General features: G+C 43.4%; 1 protein-coding gene across 3 annotated transcripts in view; it reads left to right on the forward strand.

The window, feature by feature from the left end:
* FGF12 (fibroblast growth factor 12) overlaps positions 1 to 20753 on the forward strand; it is a 224131-nt gene extending 203378 nt beyond the window's left edge. For all 3 annotated transcript variants that reach the window (XM_071566436.1, XM_071566435.1, XM_071566434.1), the window contains 2 exons: positions 11897 to 12095; positions 20565 to 20753. In XM_071566436.1, coding sequence (XP_071422537.1) covers positions 11897 to 12095; positions 20565 to 20683 — 318 coding nt within the window. In that variant the 3' untranslated portion in view covers positions 20684 to 20753. The remainder of the gene's footprint in view (positions 1 to 11896; positions 12096 to 20564) is intronic.
* Positions 20754 to 21005: the final 252 nt, after the last annotated feature.

The raw sequence follows: 21005 nt of genomic DNA on the forward strand, positions 1-21005 counted from the left end.
TCTGCCTCCATGAAGACCCTGCCTTTGACTAAGTCAGACACTTTGACATAAGTTAACTTTGGGTCTTTTTCTCCTAGCACCAGAAGTTATGTTTCCACAGGACTTCTAATCTTCTCCTTCGTTTCCCTTGTTAGAAAAGCGATCATATCAATTTTAATAGAAACATTCATGAATCAGTGTTTATTTCTTGAACAGAATGTGTAGTCCGGCTTAGTGATTCTTAGAGAAATCAATTCTGCTCCTGTTGCTGCACTAATGATTCAGAACTTAGCATTGACAAAAACAGATGAAAATATGAAATAGCACAGATTGTAAGAAAATACTGTTAGGCCCATGAGCAAACGGTTTCTCTTTTGTGAGTCTTTTTTGATTCAGTGGAATTTTCACCCCCACCCTGTTCTGTAGCAGCACAGAAGAAAGCAGGAGTGACATGTTTCCTTTTCAGTGATATAATCAGTACAGCTCTGAGGTTTCCTTCCCCCTCAGCATGTTTGCTGGAACATATAAGTAAGATCTCTTTAAAATTGATTGTACTAAGAAAAATATTTTCAGACCTCTGAAATCCAGCTGTGGCAGGTAGTAAACTCCAGGCTTTCTGAAAGCGAGGTACTGAGATTCAGATAGGCAGGGTTAGCAACTGACCTTTGTTGTTGTTATGGCCAATGTGTTTGTTTGTGGATGTTGGTCTTAAGTGCGTTCTGAAACGCTTTGTTACTATATCCAGGCATTTCAGATCATAAGGGAACAATCTGAAGTGAAAACTCCCCATGGCAGGAGAAGAGCACCTTGTGTACAGCCACCACCCAGGTTACAGCGTGCTGCTCACATTCCTGTTTTCCAGAGCACATACAGGGCCCTTGACTCCTTTTAAGGATACTGACATTTTACGTCATCATATGCCTACTTTATTATACACCACTGCAGCGAGCCAACTATCCCAGCTATCTCTGGATTTGGTGCTTTTGTTCACTTTTAGAACAATCCCTCCAGTGACCTTCAGATACAGCTCTTTGCTTTGCACCACAGCATGGTCTTAGGTTGTGCAAAATAGATTCCTTTTGTCTGAAGCTGAACTGAAGAGTGGTCTTCAGGAGTGCCCCTAAAGTGTTAGATATTCAGACCATGGGACCAGGTGGCAGCTAGATCAGACTGAACCCATCCTGAGATGGGTACAGTGCCAGCCTTTGGACCTTGCCACCAACAGTTTCTCTCTACACATTTGGTCCTGCAGTGTAAACACAGTCTCTGTAAAAAATAATGAAACTTCTACAGATGTGATTGTAAACCCTGGGTCACACTGAGACTGCATGCTGCAATAAGTAGCTACAAAGGGAAAACAGTAATTTTTAACTCTGGATTGCTCTGTTGATTTTGGGTCATATAATTTAAAGACAGTTGCACAGTCTTCTGTATACTAGAAACACAATAAAATGGTCTCCTGCTTTACTGTGTGTTGTGCCAAATAGAGTTAGTGTGTTATATTACTCTCCCTAGAGTGACTATATTATCTTAGATTGCAAGTTGCAGTCATTAGTTGGCTTCTGAACAGAATCAGATGCCAAAGCTAATCTGTGTTCTCCAGCAAAGTGTGCAACAGAGTGAAAAATTTCACTATAGCCACCACTCTAAAATCCCTGATGGTACACTTCCATCTGTCTGATTCCTGGGAAGCAAAATGTCAGCTACAATGGGTCACTTGGCTGCATATACTGAACAGTCAGATCTAAGCTGTGGCATAGTTTGGGTTCATTCAAAATGTGTGTGCGTTGTCCATGGGTTAGTTCACATCAAAAGGAAACTATGAAAAAAAGAACAAGTCAGGTTGTCAGCACATAGGTATTGTGGAAATCAATTCAAGGTATTAATAAGGCCAGCCTTCTCTGTGAAGTTGTTTTGGGTTGTAAGATTTGTTAGTGCTTTCAGGCTATGCAGAGGTACTGTGGTCAATATGTGGATGGAAATTCTGTCACAACAGAGTTGGTTGATTTTCTGAATTCCCAGAAAATCAGTGGACAAAAGGCTGTCTACACCCCATGCCATAGACTTTCTTTCTCCTCGCTTTCTCTCCCAGAAATGTTCTGAGGAGCTGAAGGTTCATTCTTTCCTCAGGCTGAATTCACCTCTATTGTATACAACCAAAGACAGGTTCTTTGTACACAATGAGCAATTTAAAGAATATTAGATGCTATACTAGCCCAAAATGTCTGTCTTAAGGACATAGCATCTGGAGGAATCAGGACCAGCAGAGGATACTGCTCTCAGGAGTTAAAATCCAATGCCTTAGTAACATGACAGGTGTTCACCAATAAGCTCTCTTCAGCTGTCAGTAGACAAAGCTCAGGAGCAAAAGAAATGTACCTGCAGATCCTCTACAAAGTCTTCCTTCATAGCACCTACCTACCTTGACAGGGGTTTGGGATGATGAGCAGAGAGGTTTGAAGTGTCACCCTGAGCGTTAGCCTGGCAGATATTAAGAAAGCACCATTGACCTTTTTTTGCTGGCTTTGTCAGCAAAAATGTTGCTGGAACCCAGGTTTTGAGGCACGGATCTCAGTGGGTTCCCTTTGGCTCTCCCAGTAGGCAGCAGAGCTGGCCTCCACCCAAGAACATGCCATGAACCTTTCCTTTTCCCTGTGTAGGAGCTTCAGCAGCAGGTACAAGGGACATGGAAAAGCCACATAAAATGTCACACTTCATAACATTTCATCTTGGTTGTAAGAACCTGCCTGTCCAACACCAGCTGACCCCAGTCTCAGTTCATGTTCCAGACCACAGGACTTGCTGTTAATTGGCCAGTTGTAGCCAACCTGTCAGTAAGCTGTCAAAATACTAATAATCTAGCACCACTCATTTTCAAAATGGAAGTTTTAGCAGCAAAGAAATTGAATTTCCAGCCCTGGTCATGACAGCTCTAAAATTGATTTAATTCAGGAGACACCTTTCCAGCAGCAGGAAAGAGGGGAAGTGTTGGAGATGGTGTGTTTCCACTGAGTCTTGCTGTTTAAGAGTTTGAGTCAAAGCAGAGAGGCTATCTCAGCACATCAGCAGCTCAGGACTGTAATAAGCCTGGTGAACTCCTTGGCAAGTCCTCTTATCTTCTGCCCACATGACAATGAACTACACGGAAAAAAATAACTACACAGAAAATCAGGCTGAGGACGTTTTCTTTCCTCAGACCTGCACTTGACACGGGGCTGCACTGTTGGATAAGAACAAGCCAGTTTTGTCTGTTTGCTAAAAACCATAAAACACTTTTAAAACTCTGCCTTATAAGGACTGGGGCTCACTTGCAGTCTCCTTCTCCCTGACATTGTTATAACTACATTATTTCATTTGTGTCAGAAAGAGAGGATGTTTGCCTAAGAAATTCAGCTGGAACTTGAGGGAAATAAGTTTCTCTACTAGCTCTGATACTTCCAGTTTGCAGGACACCCAGCAAGCTATCTGGTCTTTCAGTGTTCAGGACCTCAGCACAAAAATGTAGAAAATGAGAGGTCTTCCCAGTCCTTCTGTCATTGTGAGGGCATTTTTATTAAATGCCCAAGACATTCATACTCTAGTTTGAGCCTTTGAGGATGATTTTCGTATAAGTAATACCATGATAAATCTAATATTGACTGCTAATTTTCCACTAAATGGTTTCTTTTCTCCATCAGAAGAAAATAATGTTGTGTTTATAAATGCCTAATCATTAGTTTAGTTTATACATTGTTATTATCAACAGTAATGAAAATAGCACGATCACAAAAATAACCAAAGGCCTCAAATCAATTTATTCTGCCCTATGCTCAGGCTGAAATTGGTGCCAAGAAATGTAAGAGAGATCAGAGGTTCAAAGCATCCCATCTGGCTGTGTTTCTAGGGTTCTTAGATTATTATTTTTCTTCATAGTTATTTCAGGCTTTAGCAGATGACGTAGTACGATGCTAATTTAGGAAATCTGTTTTTCTTGTATGCAGCTAACATATCTTCATCTTGTCCCATTTTGTCTCATGATCATTATCTCTGAATGCAAAGATGTGGATACTTTTTTGGAGTAAGCAGAGTTGATAACATTGTTAGTAATTCCAGACACTTTGTCAGGAAAACAGAATGAAGAGAAGGCAATAGATGAGCTGGGATTCCCATATTAGAAATTATTGTTTCAACAGATCCCCATTGGGCCAGGAATGCAATACGTGTCAGAAAATCCCCCTTCATGGAAAGTAGTTACTTTCCTGGAAGAGTGATGCTGAACTGGATATGTCACATGAGTGAGCTGTACTGTGATTGTTACTCCAGTTCATAGCAGTCCAAATTTTAAGAGGTTTAAAATTCTGGCTTGAAATAAGATCCAAAATTAAAAATCAAATCAATCAAACAAATTGCAGATATACCTTGTATTTTAAAAAGAGAGGTGAAAATTTATTCCATCCAACCATGAATTTGAATTTGAGGTCCATCATTAAGCAAAAGTGAAACAAAGGACAAAATATGTCCCTTGCTTTGTGTGCCACTTTGATGTGCAGGCTTCTCCAGATCATGTTGCACACAGAGGTGTGCAGTCATTGGTACTCAGACCTTACTGATGGAGGCTGTTCTGTCATCCAGCCTACCTGAGCTCTCCAGGGAGGTATGGAAGTGAGCAGCCCAGCTGGAAGAGTCATCCTAAGCTATGTTCTTGTCAGCACTCATTAAGCTGAAAGCTGTGTTCCCGTCAGGATTGCATGAGCAGCTCACCAAAGGGCCAATGCAGTGAATTTGGACACTTTGTGAAGTGCTTGGTAAAAATGTGCCTGCATGATGGACAGGCCAAGAGCTGAAAACCAAAGAACATGCTACTGGGCTGTGGTGGGATGGACGGGTCTGAATCAGGATCCTCAAAGCTTCTCTGCTTTGTAGCCAGATGGAGACCCTGGCTTGTGTGTTAGCTGTACAAGCTCATGTTTATGTAGGTAACGGGTTATCTGGGGCAGAATGGAGCTCATTGTGTTGTGCAGGATTTGCCACCTGCGTTCCTGGGCAGATGGCCTCGCTGCTGCAAAGTTACCTTGGTCATGTTCATGCTGCAATCACACCTTTGTCTCCAGCATTTCTCTGTGGTGACGTGAGTAATTTAGTCAGGCCTTGAGCATGAAAAGGTGCTTTAGGACAGCCTTTGTCTGCACATAAAGATCTTCAGTCCAATTACAGAGGATTGTCCAGCACTTGGGGTTTTTTTCCCTGTCTAGAAATATTGGGTCAGCTCACAACACTTAGCAGACCTGCACTTCACCTCTTACTTGGGTGTTTTAAAGTGAATCCAACTGAACAAATATGTACCTTGAGCACAGGGACTTCCCACTAAAGAGAGGGCACATGGCCCTCTAGGTATATTTTCAGAGGCAATAAGTAAGATAGCTTGCTAATGCTGTTTCTCAGCTCCTGGAGCTGAAGACCAGACCTACATGGCTGGTGATTTATTTGAAAATGTGCTCCCTCCAGGCCACAGATGGTCCAGGCGGAGTCAGAATGTTTACAGATACCATATTACCTCATCAAGTGAATCTCTGCTCTGCAGCAGGGCTGTACACTCCCATGTAGCAGCTTGTTATTTTAAAACGTATCTACTCTCTCCTACTTGTAAAAGGCCACCAAGAAGACTTGTCACCAATCTCTTATGGAGCTAGAAGGGGGAGGAAGAGTGAAGTGTGAAGAGTAGAATATCACCTGCCATCTGGACAAAGATGTGATGAGATGTAAAGTTTGGATGCACATTTGCGGTTTTGATTGCATGCCAAGAGAGAGCTCAGCTACAGTTATTTTAAAGCATTTCCAGACAGATGCAACCCTAGGTCATGGGAGAAGCTACACGGAGGCAGGTGGACACTAAACTCCATCACACTGAGCAAGGCATCATTGCCTGTGGGAGTGCTGCTGTGGTCTGCACAGGGCTCATCCTACAAACAGAATCTTCATGGTTAAAGACCTGCCCTGGGAATAGGAGTATACTGGGTTCAAGTGCTATAGTATGAGATTTGTGGTCAGAGGTTCTCAGATATTCAAAGACACATTTAGCCTCTGAACTTTGATGGATTTAAATGGGAGTTGTGTGTTTGCATTTCATGTGGAAGCCCTAATGTCTTCAAGAATCCTGTGTCTTTGCACAACCGTATTGATTTCAGTGCTGAATTTCTCAGTGCTGTTGGCATCAGAGGGGTGTTAATAAAACCCTGCTCTGGCTGAGGTCAGTGGGGAAAGTAGAATGGGCTTTACTGGGTAAAGAGCACCATAAAGCATATGCTCTTCTTTAGTGCCATCCTTTTCCCTGGAAGGGAACAGCACTTACACAGACTCAGTGAATACGATCCCATCGTTCCGTGCTCTGTCTCCACAACCAAAATAAAATGCCACTGCTGATAGCTGAGCTCATATTTATGATTCCTACTTAATATGTTTTAAATGAGTTGATGAGCTCTAAGTCTTAACACTGATATCCGTAACTGTCCTGAGCCAGATTCTCTGGGAGGGAAGCCTTGCCATGCCATAGACTTTGGTGCATTTTAATGCTTTTATCCCATCTGAAGATCTGGTTCAGTAATTGTGCAGAACATAAAAGAGAAACCCATAAGTGCTGTAAACAAAGGAAAACTGTTACTCTGGGAGTGTGTTAGTTAGATATTTCAACACTCATAATTAACATCCCTTTCCTAAACTGTGGCACAAACTACTTGCAGAATGGGTTTTTTCTTTTATTGCTGCTAGTTTCGGTGACTAAATTTATTAAGTCATTAGGTTGGCTTGTGGATTTGTGTATTTCTGTTCTCCTTTGGGTTATAATAAAAGGAAATCTTTAGAAAAAAAAACAGATATCCTTATTTATCTGGTGATTTTGAGAATGTTTGTGGGGAAATGATAAGCAATACAAACAAGCAGCCCAGTCTGGGGGGACACTGAGTGAGCAGCTGGGTTTGAATACAACAAAAGCCAGTGACAGTGTTCTGCTGGCTGCCTGGCTCTCCCTGAACTTTGCACATGGGGGCCTTGCACCATTTCTGCCATGGTCTGGGAACATCACAGACTTCTGGGGAGCTAGCAGATTGCTGGCCATCATGATCAGAACCCAGAAGCACTGTGCTGTTGCTTACAGGGGACCCTTTCCTTGCACCTCCCAGATGAGGATGCTCAATGCCAGGGACGTTCCCAGGCTGGTACAGCAGGGGCTGGCACTGCTTCCTCAAGCAGTACCAGGGCTGTCCACCACCCTGGCAGCACTATGACTGCACCAGGGCTGTGGCACTGTTGGGTTGGCATTTTTTGAAGGAACAGAGACCTCCAAGGGTGTCAGTGCATTCTTGAATGCCCTGAAACCTCACATCCACAGGTGTGACAGCAGTGCCTCTGCACTGATGTCTGTCCAAGTTCTACAGCTTTGCAGAAGTGCAGAAGAAGGTCTAGTCAAACTTATTGTGTTCAAGGTGAAGAGGCTGACTTAGATCTACCAGACTAGGACAGGAGAAAGCTGAGGTGGATTAGGAAAAAAATCTGTCCTCAAAAACCACCTCCAGCCTGTGCTGTGATGAGGAAAAGATGGGGTCAGATGTTCCCAACATCTTCCTGGAGGACACAAGAGATGCAGAGATTGGTTGTGCCTGCAAGTCCCATCCATATTTCTGTCTACAGATGGCAGGAGGCATAACTGGGATAAAGGATAAATGTAATATCTTGTTTTTCTAAACCGGAAATAACTTTTGAGGCAATTCATAGTACCTTATACCCTACCTGAGCAGGTCTGACACACTGGATTTTCCCCCCTTACTCCCCCCTTCAATGACAGTTGCATCCAATTAGCTACTTTTGATTCCAAGTGTCATTGAATGTGGTCTCCCTAATTTTCCATGTGATAGCTACTGTGATTTTTTTTATAGACTGTGCAATTTTCAATAAAAGTAGAGTTAGCACAAACCAGACCTATGTTTGTTTTTTCAAAGCAAATCTAATTACTCTTCTTAATAGAATTGCCTTTTGTTCAAGGGATTGGATTGAGATGCAAAAAACAAATTGCAAGCAGATGCTAATATTTTGCATGTAAATTACTAACATTCCTTTTACAAATATTTAATGCAGGTTTTTAGTTTAACAATTAAAAAAATACCAGCTTTTCCAAACTACTTTCAATAATAGCTGTAGACAGTTAACAAAATACCTCAGGCTCTAAATCTCCAAGTAGTAAACAAATAAATGTATTTATTTACTTTGTATGCAAAAATAATTCATTCAAAGACACATATTTCACATGATGTTAAACCGGAGACATCATCCTTTTATTTTGCCGCAAACCAGCAGCATACTCATTAATGAGCAGAACTGGTGGGATTCCTGAGTGAGCTGAGTCCATGATGGTCCTGACAGGGCACCTGTATGGACTTTGGGCAGAAATTAGTCGCTGTTTATTTGTTTGTTTAGAGAGTGAAAAAAGACTGGTGATTAAAAATGAAGCCATCTATCCTCTCACTGTCTTGTACCTGGTCATGCTATTTCAACCAAGGAGAGAGTTGGAAAAATAATTGAGTGGGATTTGTTATAAGCCTGTTTAAAAAGGTCCCTGCAGCAAGTGAGGAAGTGAAGTGGGTGCTCATGATCCCAGGGCTTTACCACACTGTTACTTCTGGAGAAGGATGTCCTTATGTCCCATCAGAAATGTGGGGGACACAGACTGAGGATCCCTTTGCTGGTTTTGCCCTCTCTTTATCTGTGATATGAAAATATTGGACTTGTGGTCTCTCCATCTAGCACATTTCAACAACAGTGAACTTGTCTTATAAAATAAACCAACCAACCAACCAAAATAATCTTGCACGCTCCAGAGGTCTGGTCAATAGATCAGTGATGTTCCAGAAATGCCTTCAGTTTTATCAGATTTCAGTCTGTGCAGTGGTTGGTGCTACAAACTGCTTTTTTGTTGTGAACTGTGTTGTGCACACCTGCATTTTTCTCTTTCTTTCCAGCTCTTCTGAGACCAAGACAACTGAAACAGCAGTTCCCACCTGATTTTACACAATTGCCACAGTTAATTTTGTCAGTGAAGCTTGTAGAGAAGTTGTACCATTAATATCCTAGTAGACTTTTGTTATTGGTAGCCCCAAAGCCATCAGCAAAAGGCATGTGATGAAACTCTATGATGCAGTGTGGCTGAAGGCTTTCCACTGGCAACCCAGAAGATACCAATGAAGAAAAAAGTAAAGGTTTTCATGTTAAAGAGTTTTAGAGGACACTCCAGATATCCTCATGCAGTGCTTAGGAGGATAGCCTGTGGCCTGCTCCTCTGTTCTGTCTTGTTTGTCTGGATCTTCCTTCTCCATCCTCTGTTCATTGTGTCAAGTCTGTACATGGTAGTGGTTGTGCCAAAGATTTCTGGTGCTTGAGCCTGTGAAGACCCTGTGGAATGTCAGTAGGTGGTGGGATGAATTGCACTCTGGTGTGTGTGTTTGACCCCACATGGCACAGTTGTTGCTGGTGAGGTAATACAGATAAGGATAATAACAAATAAAACCAGTATTATTTAACTAGAACTTAGCTGTCAAATCTGTGGTTTACTAAGCTGCCAAATGGACAGAGGTGAGTTATTTCTTAGTGGTGTTGCCATGTCCTGAAGTGCCATTTCAACTGAATTGTGGAGGATGAGGAATCAACCAGCCAACTCACAAGAACAATGGGATGCTTTTTTTTGCTTGTGGGGGACCTTAAACATTTAAAGGAAGTCAATTTTTTTTCTTTATTTTTCTTAAATCTTCGTCAAGTTAGTGTCTTTACATACACAATTGCTTTAAAATAATAGAAGAATTTTGCTGTTTACTGGCACAAGTGGATATGCAACACAGCATCTGCTTCTGTGAGCAATAGCTGTATGTCATAGAATACTCATCATGTCTAGGCTTCATGAATGAAGATTTGGGAAGGCGTCTACCCACACTTGCTGCAAGTGTGCTGGTGGCTAAAAAGGCCAATGTGGGATAGGCAAGTGCGGTTGCAAAAGGCACAGCAGAAAGTCTCCTTAGGTGATATTGGCGAGGAATGATTCTTTCTGCGTTTTTTCTCCTCGAGACTGACTCTGCGTGCGTTCTCAAAGGAAGCAGCAGTGCCGTGAATGGTCTGTCTCCATGAATCCTGATTGGAGGCCAGAGTGGACCATTGGTGGTAGTCAATATGGCCAAGGCTAAGGTGTTGTTTCAGGGAGTCCTTGTATCTTCTCTTCGGGGCTCCTCTCTTGTGGCAGCCAGTGGCGAGTTCACCATAGAGCGCAATCTTCGGGAGGTGGTGATCCTCCATCCTGGAGACGTGTCCTGCCCAGCGCAGCTGCGTTCTCAGCAGCGTGGTCTTTATACTGTGACCCCTGCCTGTTCAAGAACAGGCACATTAGTCACGTAATCAGTCCAGTGGATGTTTAGGATTGTACAGAGGCAACACTGATGGAAGCGTTCGAGGAGTCACAGGTGGTGTCAGTAGATGACCCATGATTCAGACCCATATAAAAGAGTAGACAGTACTATACTGCAGTAATTTTAAAATAGATATCTGGCTGAAAACTTAATTTTCAGTAACTTTTAATTAAAATATCTTTTTTTCCTTTCTGAATCAGCACTGTCAAAATGCATTAGTTTTTGTATTTCTTCCTCATTGAAAATAGCCTTAGTTCCACATTGAAATTAAAACAGAAGTGGATATCTCATACACAGTAAAGTCTGTATTTTGGTCAAGTTGGGAGCTAGCCTGCCAGCTTTCCAGTACCCCTAGAGGGAATTTTCTTGGTAAATTTTTATTAATGGGTAATGCAGGCATGAAAAAGTGGGTTAAGTTTTTTTGGTTAATACAGTTTTGCTGCTTCAGAAAATGCATTTTCATTATGGCTTGAACTTTTTTGCAAGAATGTCATGCTTTCTAGGAACCTAGTGGGAGAATTTGTTTGACCAGGATAAGTTTTTTTCTCAAGACTGAATTCTGGGAAGAAAACCCAATCCACTAACAACCATATCAGACTGAGTGAAGGTTTGGGAGCCCACTGGCACAAGATGCCCTGGCCAGCCAGCTCTTTTAAAAGAAGTTTAATGTTTCTCTTCTGTAAAAATCTTGAAAGGTTACTGAGACATGACAAGTTCTGGTCCATAGCTGAGTGCAGTTTTCTCCTGGAGACTTCATGTAAAGCCAGCACAAGGGGCAAAGGCACAGCCACTCCCACAGCCAGCACAGGCTCAGGGGATGTCTTGCCCAGCCCCATGTGTCTTCTGCTCTGGAGCAGATGCAGAACTGCTTCTCAGTATCTGGAGAAATACTTATGCCAGAAATCTTTTAAAATTACTTCTTTCTCTTTATTGAAAGATTTCCAGGCTTTGTGCCAGCATTTCCTTCTGTCACTTTTGAAATTAAATAGTTTACTTGCTTTTATACTCCCGTTTCTTTGAATCCACTTAAATGGCTCAATGAACTGCCCTTTTCATACAAAAATCTGAAGAAACCTCAGTATTTTAGACAACAAGCATTGTAATTTCTTGCCCATCATGGGGAAGGTATGAGCAAAGCCAGGGGAAGGCATTAGGAAGGGTGTCTCAGCTTCTCAGCTCTCTTTTGTTCTAATTCTGCTTAGTAGTTCAGTCTAAAGCCTGGCAAATTCCTTAATTTTCCTGCACATTTTTCATGCCCATTCACTGTAGGCTGTCTTTAAAACTGCAGCTCTACCAGGAAAAGAGAGCCTTGCTTTTCAGTCAAGAGCTTTCTAGAGGGGTGTTATTGCTGGGAGCTGGCATTGCTGATGCCTGTTGTTTTCTGTTGTTAACGAACTGCAATGCATGACTGTTGTGTATAGCTCAGTGATGCCTAATTTAGAAGATCAGTGATTAATTCCTTCCATTGCTTTTTCTTCTCTCTCTCTCTTTCACTGCAGGATGTTTTCACACCAGAGTGCAAATTTAAAGAATCTGTCTTTGAAAACTACTACGTTATTTATTCTTCCACGCTGTACCGGCAGCAAGAATCCGGACGAGCGTGGTTCCTGGGACTCAATAAAGAAGGTCAAATTATGAAGGGAAACCGAGTGAAAAAAACCAAACCCTCATCACATTTTGTACCCAAACCCATTGAAGGTATGAAATCTGCCTGCTCTCTCTATCAGTAGGGTAAGGGGAGGGGGAGTCTGCAATTTTAGGTTCAGGGTTTCCTGAGTGGGAATGTTGGGCTGCAAGACGAGAATGTAAGGACCGTATTTGTAACACTTCAGACCGGTGCTGGGCTGCACTGTTAGCATTCTGTCTGCTTTCTTTGCCATATAATAAACTTTGCATCTCATCCCAAGGGAGTTTCTCAGCTATGGGTTGATGAAGGATGAATTTAGAATTCTGCCCAACAACATAAGAAATTACTGGAAAGAAAAAGCAACTGTTGAGCAGCCAGCAGTTCAAAAGGAATCTGATTCAACAGTGATCATAATGTTGGGCTCTCTGAGAGGATTTTTCCAACATATTTCCATAGGTTTTCAGTTTCACGTAAAGTCAGTAGAGACCGGATTTATCCCACCTGATTTTAGACTTTGGCCTTCTGCTGATATTATCGAAAGGACAGTGGGTCCTACCAGCACAGCTGCATATGCAGCTTTGTATGTCTACCCTGAGATTTCTTAGATCGTTTTTTTCTCATATTCAAAGATATCATAGTCACCAGGGGATAGAGAAACCTTGTCATAGTTGTCCAAAGTTAGCTAGGGTGATGTCACACCATATGTCTTCATCACAGTGAGACTTCAGTGAAAGTCATGGAGTTGAAGTTTTTCACTCCTGCTGATGCCTGTGCACTGCTGAAGTGTGCCTCAGGCTCTTGCCAGGGCATTTTGCTTTCTGTGGACTGGCCTCTGATAAATGGAGAGACATACTGTGATGAGCTTAGTACTGTACAGGTACTAACTTGAATCTGGAAACAACTCTTTTTTTTCTGCTGCTTGAGAAAAGCACTACTTTTTGATCCCCAAACTAGGTATACCTTTCTGACCCCATCTTGGACCTGCCAATTGCCACCTCAGGGTCACAGCAGCCTGAAACTGGCTGTGTGACCCTGTGCTCCCTCTCATTACCACCTTGTTGGCTGTGGAGAAGGGATGAACTGATGCTCTCCTAACAAGTACCACTCACAAGTGGTGGAGGCCACAGCCAACACCACACAGTAGCAGCTGTTTTAAAAGCTTCCCAGCTCAGGCATAGGGACAAGCGAGTGTGAGTGAAAGGCCAGTTCAGAAAGGCAGATTGAAATCCTATGTTGGATCACTGAAGCAAAGCACAATGGGAGAAATTCAGTGCAGCATTCCCAGAGTATCTGTGGCCTTTGCATGGGAAATGGAGATGTTGAAAGAGCAGAGAGTAGCCTGGAGCTGCTTGTCCTGTGCTTGTTTTCAACAGCTTTTCTGCAGCCAGGAACTTTTTCTTGATTATCTGAGGCATTAGTGGGATTAGTGCCCTAAGACCTGATTGCGCTGTGCTAAGGAACAAGGCCTGCTTCAGGCAAGGAGTCAGTCTTCAGCTTCTCTTCTACCTTGGCTGAGAGAGGAGTCTTTTGCAAGTGCCAGCTTTCACAGCTGCGTTTCCAGCTCCTTCTGGTATTTCTTTGCTGCCTGGCTGGGTGTTGGCACTGATCAGTGGGTTTCTTTGAATCCAAGCTTCTTTTTTAATATAGCGTGCATGGCATCTGCTGAACAGCTCAATAGTTGTCTTCTGCATGCATTAAACTAGGCCATTCCTGCAGCTCTCCTCATGGAGAGCCTTGTCTTAATAGAGGTGCCTGGCCCCCAGCAGAGATCTCATTGCAGAAAATGCTGCTCTGGCTTTCATTTTGAAAAACCCAGCCCAGCCCTGAGAGCTTCCCTTTCCCGCAGTTGCATCCTCCCACACTTGCTTCAATCACAGCTGTCACATAACCTCCCGAGCGAGTGAGCGCTTTGGAAGTTGGCAGCCAAATTAAGGGCTCCTCCACTCCTTCCCTCCTCCACATGCTTTGCAGTCAGCCTCTGTGAGCGCTACTGCATCAAAGAGCTGGCAGTCTCCCAAGCCAAGGCACGTGTCAGCTTCCCAAAGCATTCAGCTGTCTGGGACTGTGACTCCAGACGGAGGACTCTGTTCCCAAGCTGAAGACTCATTGTAGGTAGCAGAGGTTTGCAGGGAGGTTTGGAGTAAAATGCACTCATCTCCACGTGACTTCTCTGCGCTGCATCCATCAAAGTCCCCACAGGCAGAGCTTGCGAGCAGAGATATTACAGAAAAGGGGCAATTCGTGTCCTGTTCTAACAGCTTCTTTCTTTGTCATGGCTGTAAGAAAATACTCAAAGCACTCTCTTGCTCTGTTTGCATGTCCCTTCTGCAGAATGCTGTGACATGTCCCAGTGTGTGGGCTTTGCTGCTTATTCAGGTAGCATCTTCCATCCACAGTAACTTTGCAGCTTCCATCCACAGAAACGCCCCCAGGTTTCCTCTTGCTCGCTCTGGTATCAGCATTAGCCCTGCCACATGATGGCTGACACAGGAGTGTGTGCAAGAAGGAATCTGTTCCCCTGGGAAGGAGAGGTGTCGCATACATTACTAGGAATCACTTCACCCACCACTTCAGTGGCAGTTATCACTGAGATGAAATTTCCCAGTTGTTTGTGATGTACAGAAAAATTATGTAGTTGTTTAGTGAAGAGAGTGTTTGCTGGGAAACAAAACACGGAGAAGCCCAGATTGCTCCCCAGGCTTATTTGATTCCCATTGTTTCATCCTGCTTTCTGAATTCAGAAGTCTTTTTGATATTGCAAATGGACAGCAAACTAGTGCATATATGCACAGTGGTTTCTGTATGGATGTATGTTATCTGTGGCTTTTATCAGCTACAGCTTTCTGCTGTGTTAAACCCACCGAGTTTTCACTCATGTAGATTTTCTGGATACTGGAGATATTTTTCACGAAAGTCACTAACTTGAAAAGTTTTGGGTTTTGGTTGGTAGGATTTGTTTGTTTTTTGAAATAGGATTAAGCTTAATCAATATGAAAGCACAAAAAACTTACTAAGTAATAACAGGAGACGTTAAGTTCCTCTCCCATCTGTGCACAGGCAAAGCCAAGGAAAACAGCCTGGTAGGCAGCAGTTGATGTACTGTGTGGTGCCAGTTTTGCTTAAAAACACACATACGCAACACATTTCTTTTGATATTTTTATTTCTGATCACTGATCTTTCAAGCTAAATGAGCCCTAAAGTGGAGGCATATAGATTAAACTAGACTGCACAAGAAATGAGCTTGAATATAATTGTCACTTGGACAACAGGCAATCTTTTAGAACTATTTTGGTCTCTTTAAGTGTCTGTAATGATTAGTGCTGGACAAGCCCTATTATCCACGGTGCTTCTTGTTCTTCTAAATATCCTAACCCATCTCAAATTCTTATTGTGGATGTGCTCTGTTACTTGTATTTCCATCTTGAAGTCAAAATTCCCAGATTGCTCTCCCAAAAGAGTTGCATTTCCTCTCTCTCCTGGTTGAAGCCACAAGGCATTTGGGCTGGCAAATCTGGCCACAGAAAGCAGAAAACTCTTCCTCCACCTAAGTCAGCAGAGCAGCCCCTAACTCCAAATTTGTGGTGCTTCAGCCCTCATGATGTGAACATGTCTCAGATAGGAAGGTGACCTGTTAATGGTTAGTCTGGATCTATTTATTACCACTGACAATCCAAGCAGCCAGATCTTTCCTGGTGTGATTCCTCAGGGATGCAACATCCAAGTTTTGTTAAAGCAGAGTCCTCAGGTGTTGCAAAGGAGTACAAGACACTGTTGAGTCAGAGTATGTGGTAGGCCTAGTGAAAATGTTTCAAGGGTATCATTTTAATCCATGAAACATAGAATCATAGAAGGGTAGGTTAGAAAGCACCTTAAACATCATCTGGTTCTGACACCCTGCCATAAGCAGGGATGCCACCCGCTTGATTAGGTTTCTCAGGGCCCCATCCAGCCCAGCACTGTGCATTTCCAGGGATGGACCATCTACTTTATTCATCTTTGCTAACATAGCTTCTCTCTTGAGTCTCTCTTTCAAGTGGGCAGGCTTTGGTATGTTTTCTATCCCACACTGACTCCCTTGTTCATCTCTCAGACTCCCAATGATCTCATTAGATAGCAAACACAATGTATTTTTACCATGATTTTTCTTGGCTTTTTGTCATGTTGTGCTGCCTTTCTTACCTGAACAAAGTGTGATTCCACCTGGCTGCATCATTCACATTTTACCACCAGGCAGACACAAGCTCAAATGCCTCTGAAAAGCATCAGCTGGACTGGGTTAAGGACACAGTAATTAGAGGCAGAAAACAAGGGTTCCCAATCACTTGCTCCCTCCTGCCCATGACTGCTGCTGCAGACAATTTATTCTCTCCACTGAAGCATTAGCTAATGCAACCATTCCTGCAGATACAGACACCCAGAGCTGTGGCATCTGTCAAGGAGAAGAGCCCCTCTCCGGGCTGCCTGCCAGAGGATGTGGGCCCAGCCGTGCCCAGACCACAGCCAGGCTCCATTGGGCGTGTGGCAATCCTACAGGGTTGGCGATCTGCCCACCTGCTGAACAGCAGCTTAGAAAAATTTTGGTTCCTCCTAACTTGCAAGGGTCTGGGGCAGGGAAGGCCGGGAGTGAAGATGGATGGATGGCATATATCTAAGGTGCTTAACAAGCTTTTTGATGTATTCTAGAAAAAGGAAATGGAGTCTGTTGCATCCTCTGAATATCCTCAGCCTGCAGTGATGCCAAGTGAGAAATGGTCGGGTCAGGACTCAAAATGATGATTCCCAAACTTAGGCAGTCCCTGGATGATTTCATTATCATCGTGGGGGTGGTTGTGCCAGTGCCATGCCTGGGAAACAGAAATGAGACTGGGATTTTGTGCCAGCATGTAAGCAAAAGACTGAGCTGTTTCTGGGTGACAGGTAGCTCCCTCCATGACTTTACCTTCAGAAAGAATGGTCTCTGCCACTCCCTTCCTCTTTATTTGTACCCCCAGTCTTCTTCCCAATTTGTGAGCTGGTTTTTTTTGCAAATTTTTTCCTTGTACCTGTGAATAGCAGGCACTGCTGGTTACCAGGGGAGCGGGGAATGAGAAAACCCCAAGAACCAGATATGGCCACAGCTCTGCTGCAGGTTCACCCCCTTTCATTAATGCCTGCAGCTCTTTGGCAGAACAAGCTAATGGCACTTTCCAATTAAAGCATGAATATGGATGTGTTGATTGGAATCTAAGCCATAGGAGCTGATTATCTGATTGAAGCTCCAAAGCATTAGCTTGGTTTCCAGACATTAAGGGCTGTATTTGATTTGGTGTGTGGGTGTGGGTGGGTGGGAGAAGCAAGGCAAAGCAAGGAGGAACTCTTGTTCTAGCGGAATTGCTCATCCTTCCAAAGCTCTTTGTGCTCTGTGTACCAGCAGATCTCCCAGCATCTGGGCATGCTGGTTGTCACACTGCTGCTCATTTACCTTGATATGGGTGACAAGGGCAGTGTGTCTTCACACACACATGCAGACCCCAAAGAGACCTGCTAGGGAGTGCTACCAGTCCTGAACCAGAAAGATGTACTTCAAAGCCTGGAAGGTCTTGGCACTCACGACAGTCCATTTGCAAACACCCTCCTCCCTAGTCCATGACTAACATCTCTGTGCATGAGTCACACTTAAGCTTCCTCAGTACAAAGAGTAACAAGCTGCAGTCCAAGAGCCTGTGTTGTACAGCCTGTTGGACTGTCCTTAAAACCCTCAATGTGTCCATGTGCATACACACCCATGTGTCATGGTGTACACAGGTTTGCAGCCACTGCTGAGTAATACCCATAGCTCAACACGCAAGCCTCTTGTGTAGGAGACTATCCAGGCACTCTCTTGTGCATGATGCCATGTAAGTACTGCATACACTGATACTGTAGGTGTATCTAAATACTGAAAATATGCTTGTCCTGTGCTGCTACAGATTTTCTGGCATGGGCTGTTGGCACAGCCTGTCTGGTACAGAGGCTTTGACAGCTCTGTCTGAAAAGTTGAATGTGAGCATCCTCCAGCCATGCCCCATATCAGTACTTGTATAATGCAGTAGACCGGAAGATAAACTTATAATTCCTGCCCTACTCACTTGCTAGGTACAGAGTTTCCTTAATTTGTAGATACAAATGTTGTTTACTTCTGTAACCTTGTTTATATTCATTACTCTGTGGGCCTTGTTAGCAGCTCAATGCTTTAGCCAAAGGCTGTGGTGAGGGTCAGGGAGTTGAGGAGAAGCAACATGCTATGGTGCCACTGCTGCAGGCTTTGTTTGTGCTCAGCCCTTGTGGTCCAGCCCATTGGGATACTGGGGATAGGTGTGGGAGAGATGAGCTTGGTACATGTAGCTGTCTGGGGAAGAACTTATGGAGGTCCCTCCAGCTCAGACTAGGCAACAGAGAGTTCAGAATGAAGGCAACTTGGCACTTGAAGCAAAACTTTTGTGTATGGAATGTCAGGAGCACTGGGGCAACACTGGCACAAATACCTAATTCTTCTGGGCAAACCTCGCATCAGAGAATAAGATCAGTAACAGAAGTGATCAAAGACTCTGCAGCTCAGGATAAGAAATCACAAGGTCACAGGTGTTTCTCAGTTGTTAACCATTTCATACTTTCTCTAAGATTTTATTTGGTACGTGTAAGATTTTATTAGGTACATTGACACAACAGGCAAATTTACCATCACCATGTTGCTGAGTGATGCTCTCCAGGGTATGAGGGTCAGCTCAGCAGCTGAAAAGGAATGTGAGAGCCCTTTTCTGTCTGTTGCTGCTGTGCTACAGACTGTCCTTGCAGCATGCAGACAGCATCAGTAGTCTGGGTGTGATGAGCAGTTCTGGCATTGCTCATCCTGACCCAGACCCATGGGACAAGTCCTTCATTTTCTCTCTTTTCTAATTTTCATTTAAAAATGTCTTCAGTAGCAGTAACCGTTTGCAGAGCAGTACCTTCCTTGAGCCATGCTGGGAGGTCCAGCATATGTGTGTGTTCAAACTGCTTTGAAAGCCTTGCATGAAAAATACTCTATGGGAAAAGTAATATTTTTTCACTGCTCATAAATTCAATTCAATATTCCTCCTATTAATACACAGTTGACTGCACTTTATCTCTGTCCTGTATTGTTGCACACTGCTATAACTGTTTATCTAGCCAGCAGTAAAAATGCAGAGCAATAATATCATTTGCAGTCTGCCTCTAATTGCTGGGATTTATTTGCAAATCAGGGGAGGTTATAAATACAAGTGCTTACATCGCCCTTTCATACACAGGGTATTTTGTTTTCATTTCTTCACATAATTTTTGAAGTTTTGTTCTTATTGAGTATCCAGAACCAAACCCTGATGGATTCTATCCTGTGTTGGAGCTCTATGCCATTGTTTGTGATGTGATAGCTTTACAAAATAAAGCAATGCACAATCATTTCTTTCTATTCTAATTTTTGCAAAGATCCAGACATGGCATTTGCAGTCTGGACCTACCTTATGTTTTCAACTCCACTGTGCCTGCCCTTGAGATGCCTCACTATTTCAATCACCTCTACACCCTACCACATTTGCAGTGAGCTCATCAGAGATGCTCCCCTTGCTGTGAGGCGCTGAGCTCCTCAGCTCATTCCCCTGTTCTGGCACACCTTACATGGCCCAAGGACAGCCATGAGGACTTACTCCACATGGTGAGTTGGATAAATGCTTTGTGCTGCACATGGGCATGAGCCATGCCTTCGGCAGACATTGCCTTCTCTGGCTATCTAGGCTCCAGAAAGTACATTTTTATAGGCCACATTGTTTAGCCAGGGTCTGGAGTGAAGGGGCCCTTTATCCACCCTGTTCTCAGGTACTGCCAGATGACCACGAAAAGTTGGGATGGCTCCTGGCTTGCTGTAACTGAACTCATCCCCACATGTCTGCTCATGGCCTTGGCCTTGGCCTTGGGTTGGCTGGTTGTCTTGGTTTACAGAGGGAAAAATAAGAAGTACTGAAAGCAGACCCAAGCTCTTGGCCAATGGAGCTAAATGGGCTTGAGTCACCACTTCCAGATCCAGAGCTCAACACCCAGAAGGCTTGGATGGCTCAGATGCAGGTGTAGTTTTTATTCAGGTCTCTCAAGGGCTTTTGTTGTAGGTTGAGGACTGGGAATCAGGTAATTCTTTGACTTGTTAGAGGATAATCAACATTTCAATACAATACATGGTCCTGTGAACTGGGATGTTTATTTTATATGTATGACTATAACATGAAAAAATCTTAAAGCACTGAAAACCTAGAAAGATTTACCTGTGAGCAATCCCCTGTTTCTGTTTGTGCCCTTGGAGGAATCCAGAAACCTGGAGGACCTAACAGGCAGCAAGGGCAGGTAACAGGTCCTACTTGGTAACGGGATCTACTGGTGGATCACTGAGGTTTCTGGAAGTGTGTGTGTCTGTATTGGCTGGAATTTCAGCCTCATAACAGAGAAATAATTCAGTATGGTCATGAATGTCTGTGACTTCAGTGCTGTTAATGGGTGTTTTTTCTGTTCACAGTGTGCATGTACAGAGAGCCATCGCTGCATGAAATTGGAGAAAAACAAGGACGCTCAAGAAAAAGTTCAGGGACACCAACCATGAATGGAGGCAAAGTTGTTAACCAAGACTCGACATAGCTGACAAATACCCTCCCTTTTTCCAACTCCTCCCCTCCCACCCACCTACCCACCCCACCTGGTGAAACCACACTGAGACGATGACAACCGAGCAAGGCAGGACCTACTGGTAGTGGCTAGGAGTGCGAACTCCAGAATCTTTCTTTGTGTAGGACGAGAAAATCGAATCCCAGATCCTGCCTGCTGCAACGTTTTAGAAAACAAAAACAACAAAAAACCAAAACAAAACAACAAAAAAAGTGAAGAAAAATGTTTTAAATCAGGACTCCATTAACATTTTCAAAAGCAAACTGTTTGCTCTGTGATCAAAGGGGGAAAAATC

This window comes from Pithys albifrons, chromosome 11, assembly GCF_047495875.1.
Source record: "Pithys albifrons albifrons isolate INPA30051 chromosome 11, PitAlb_v1, whole genome shotgun sequence".
NCBI lineage: Eukaryota > Metazoa > Chordata > Aves > Passeriformes > Thamnophilidae > Pithys > Pithys albifrons.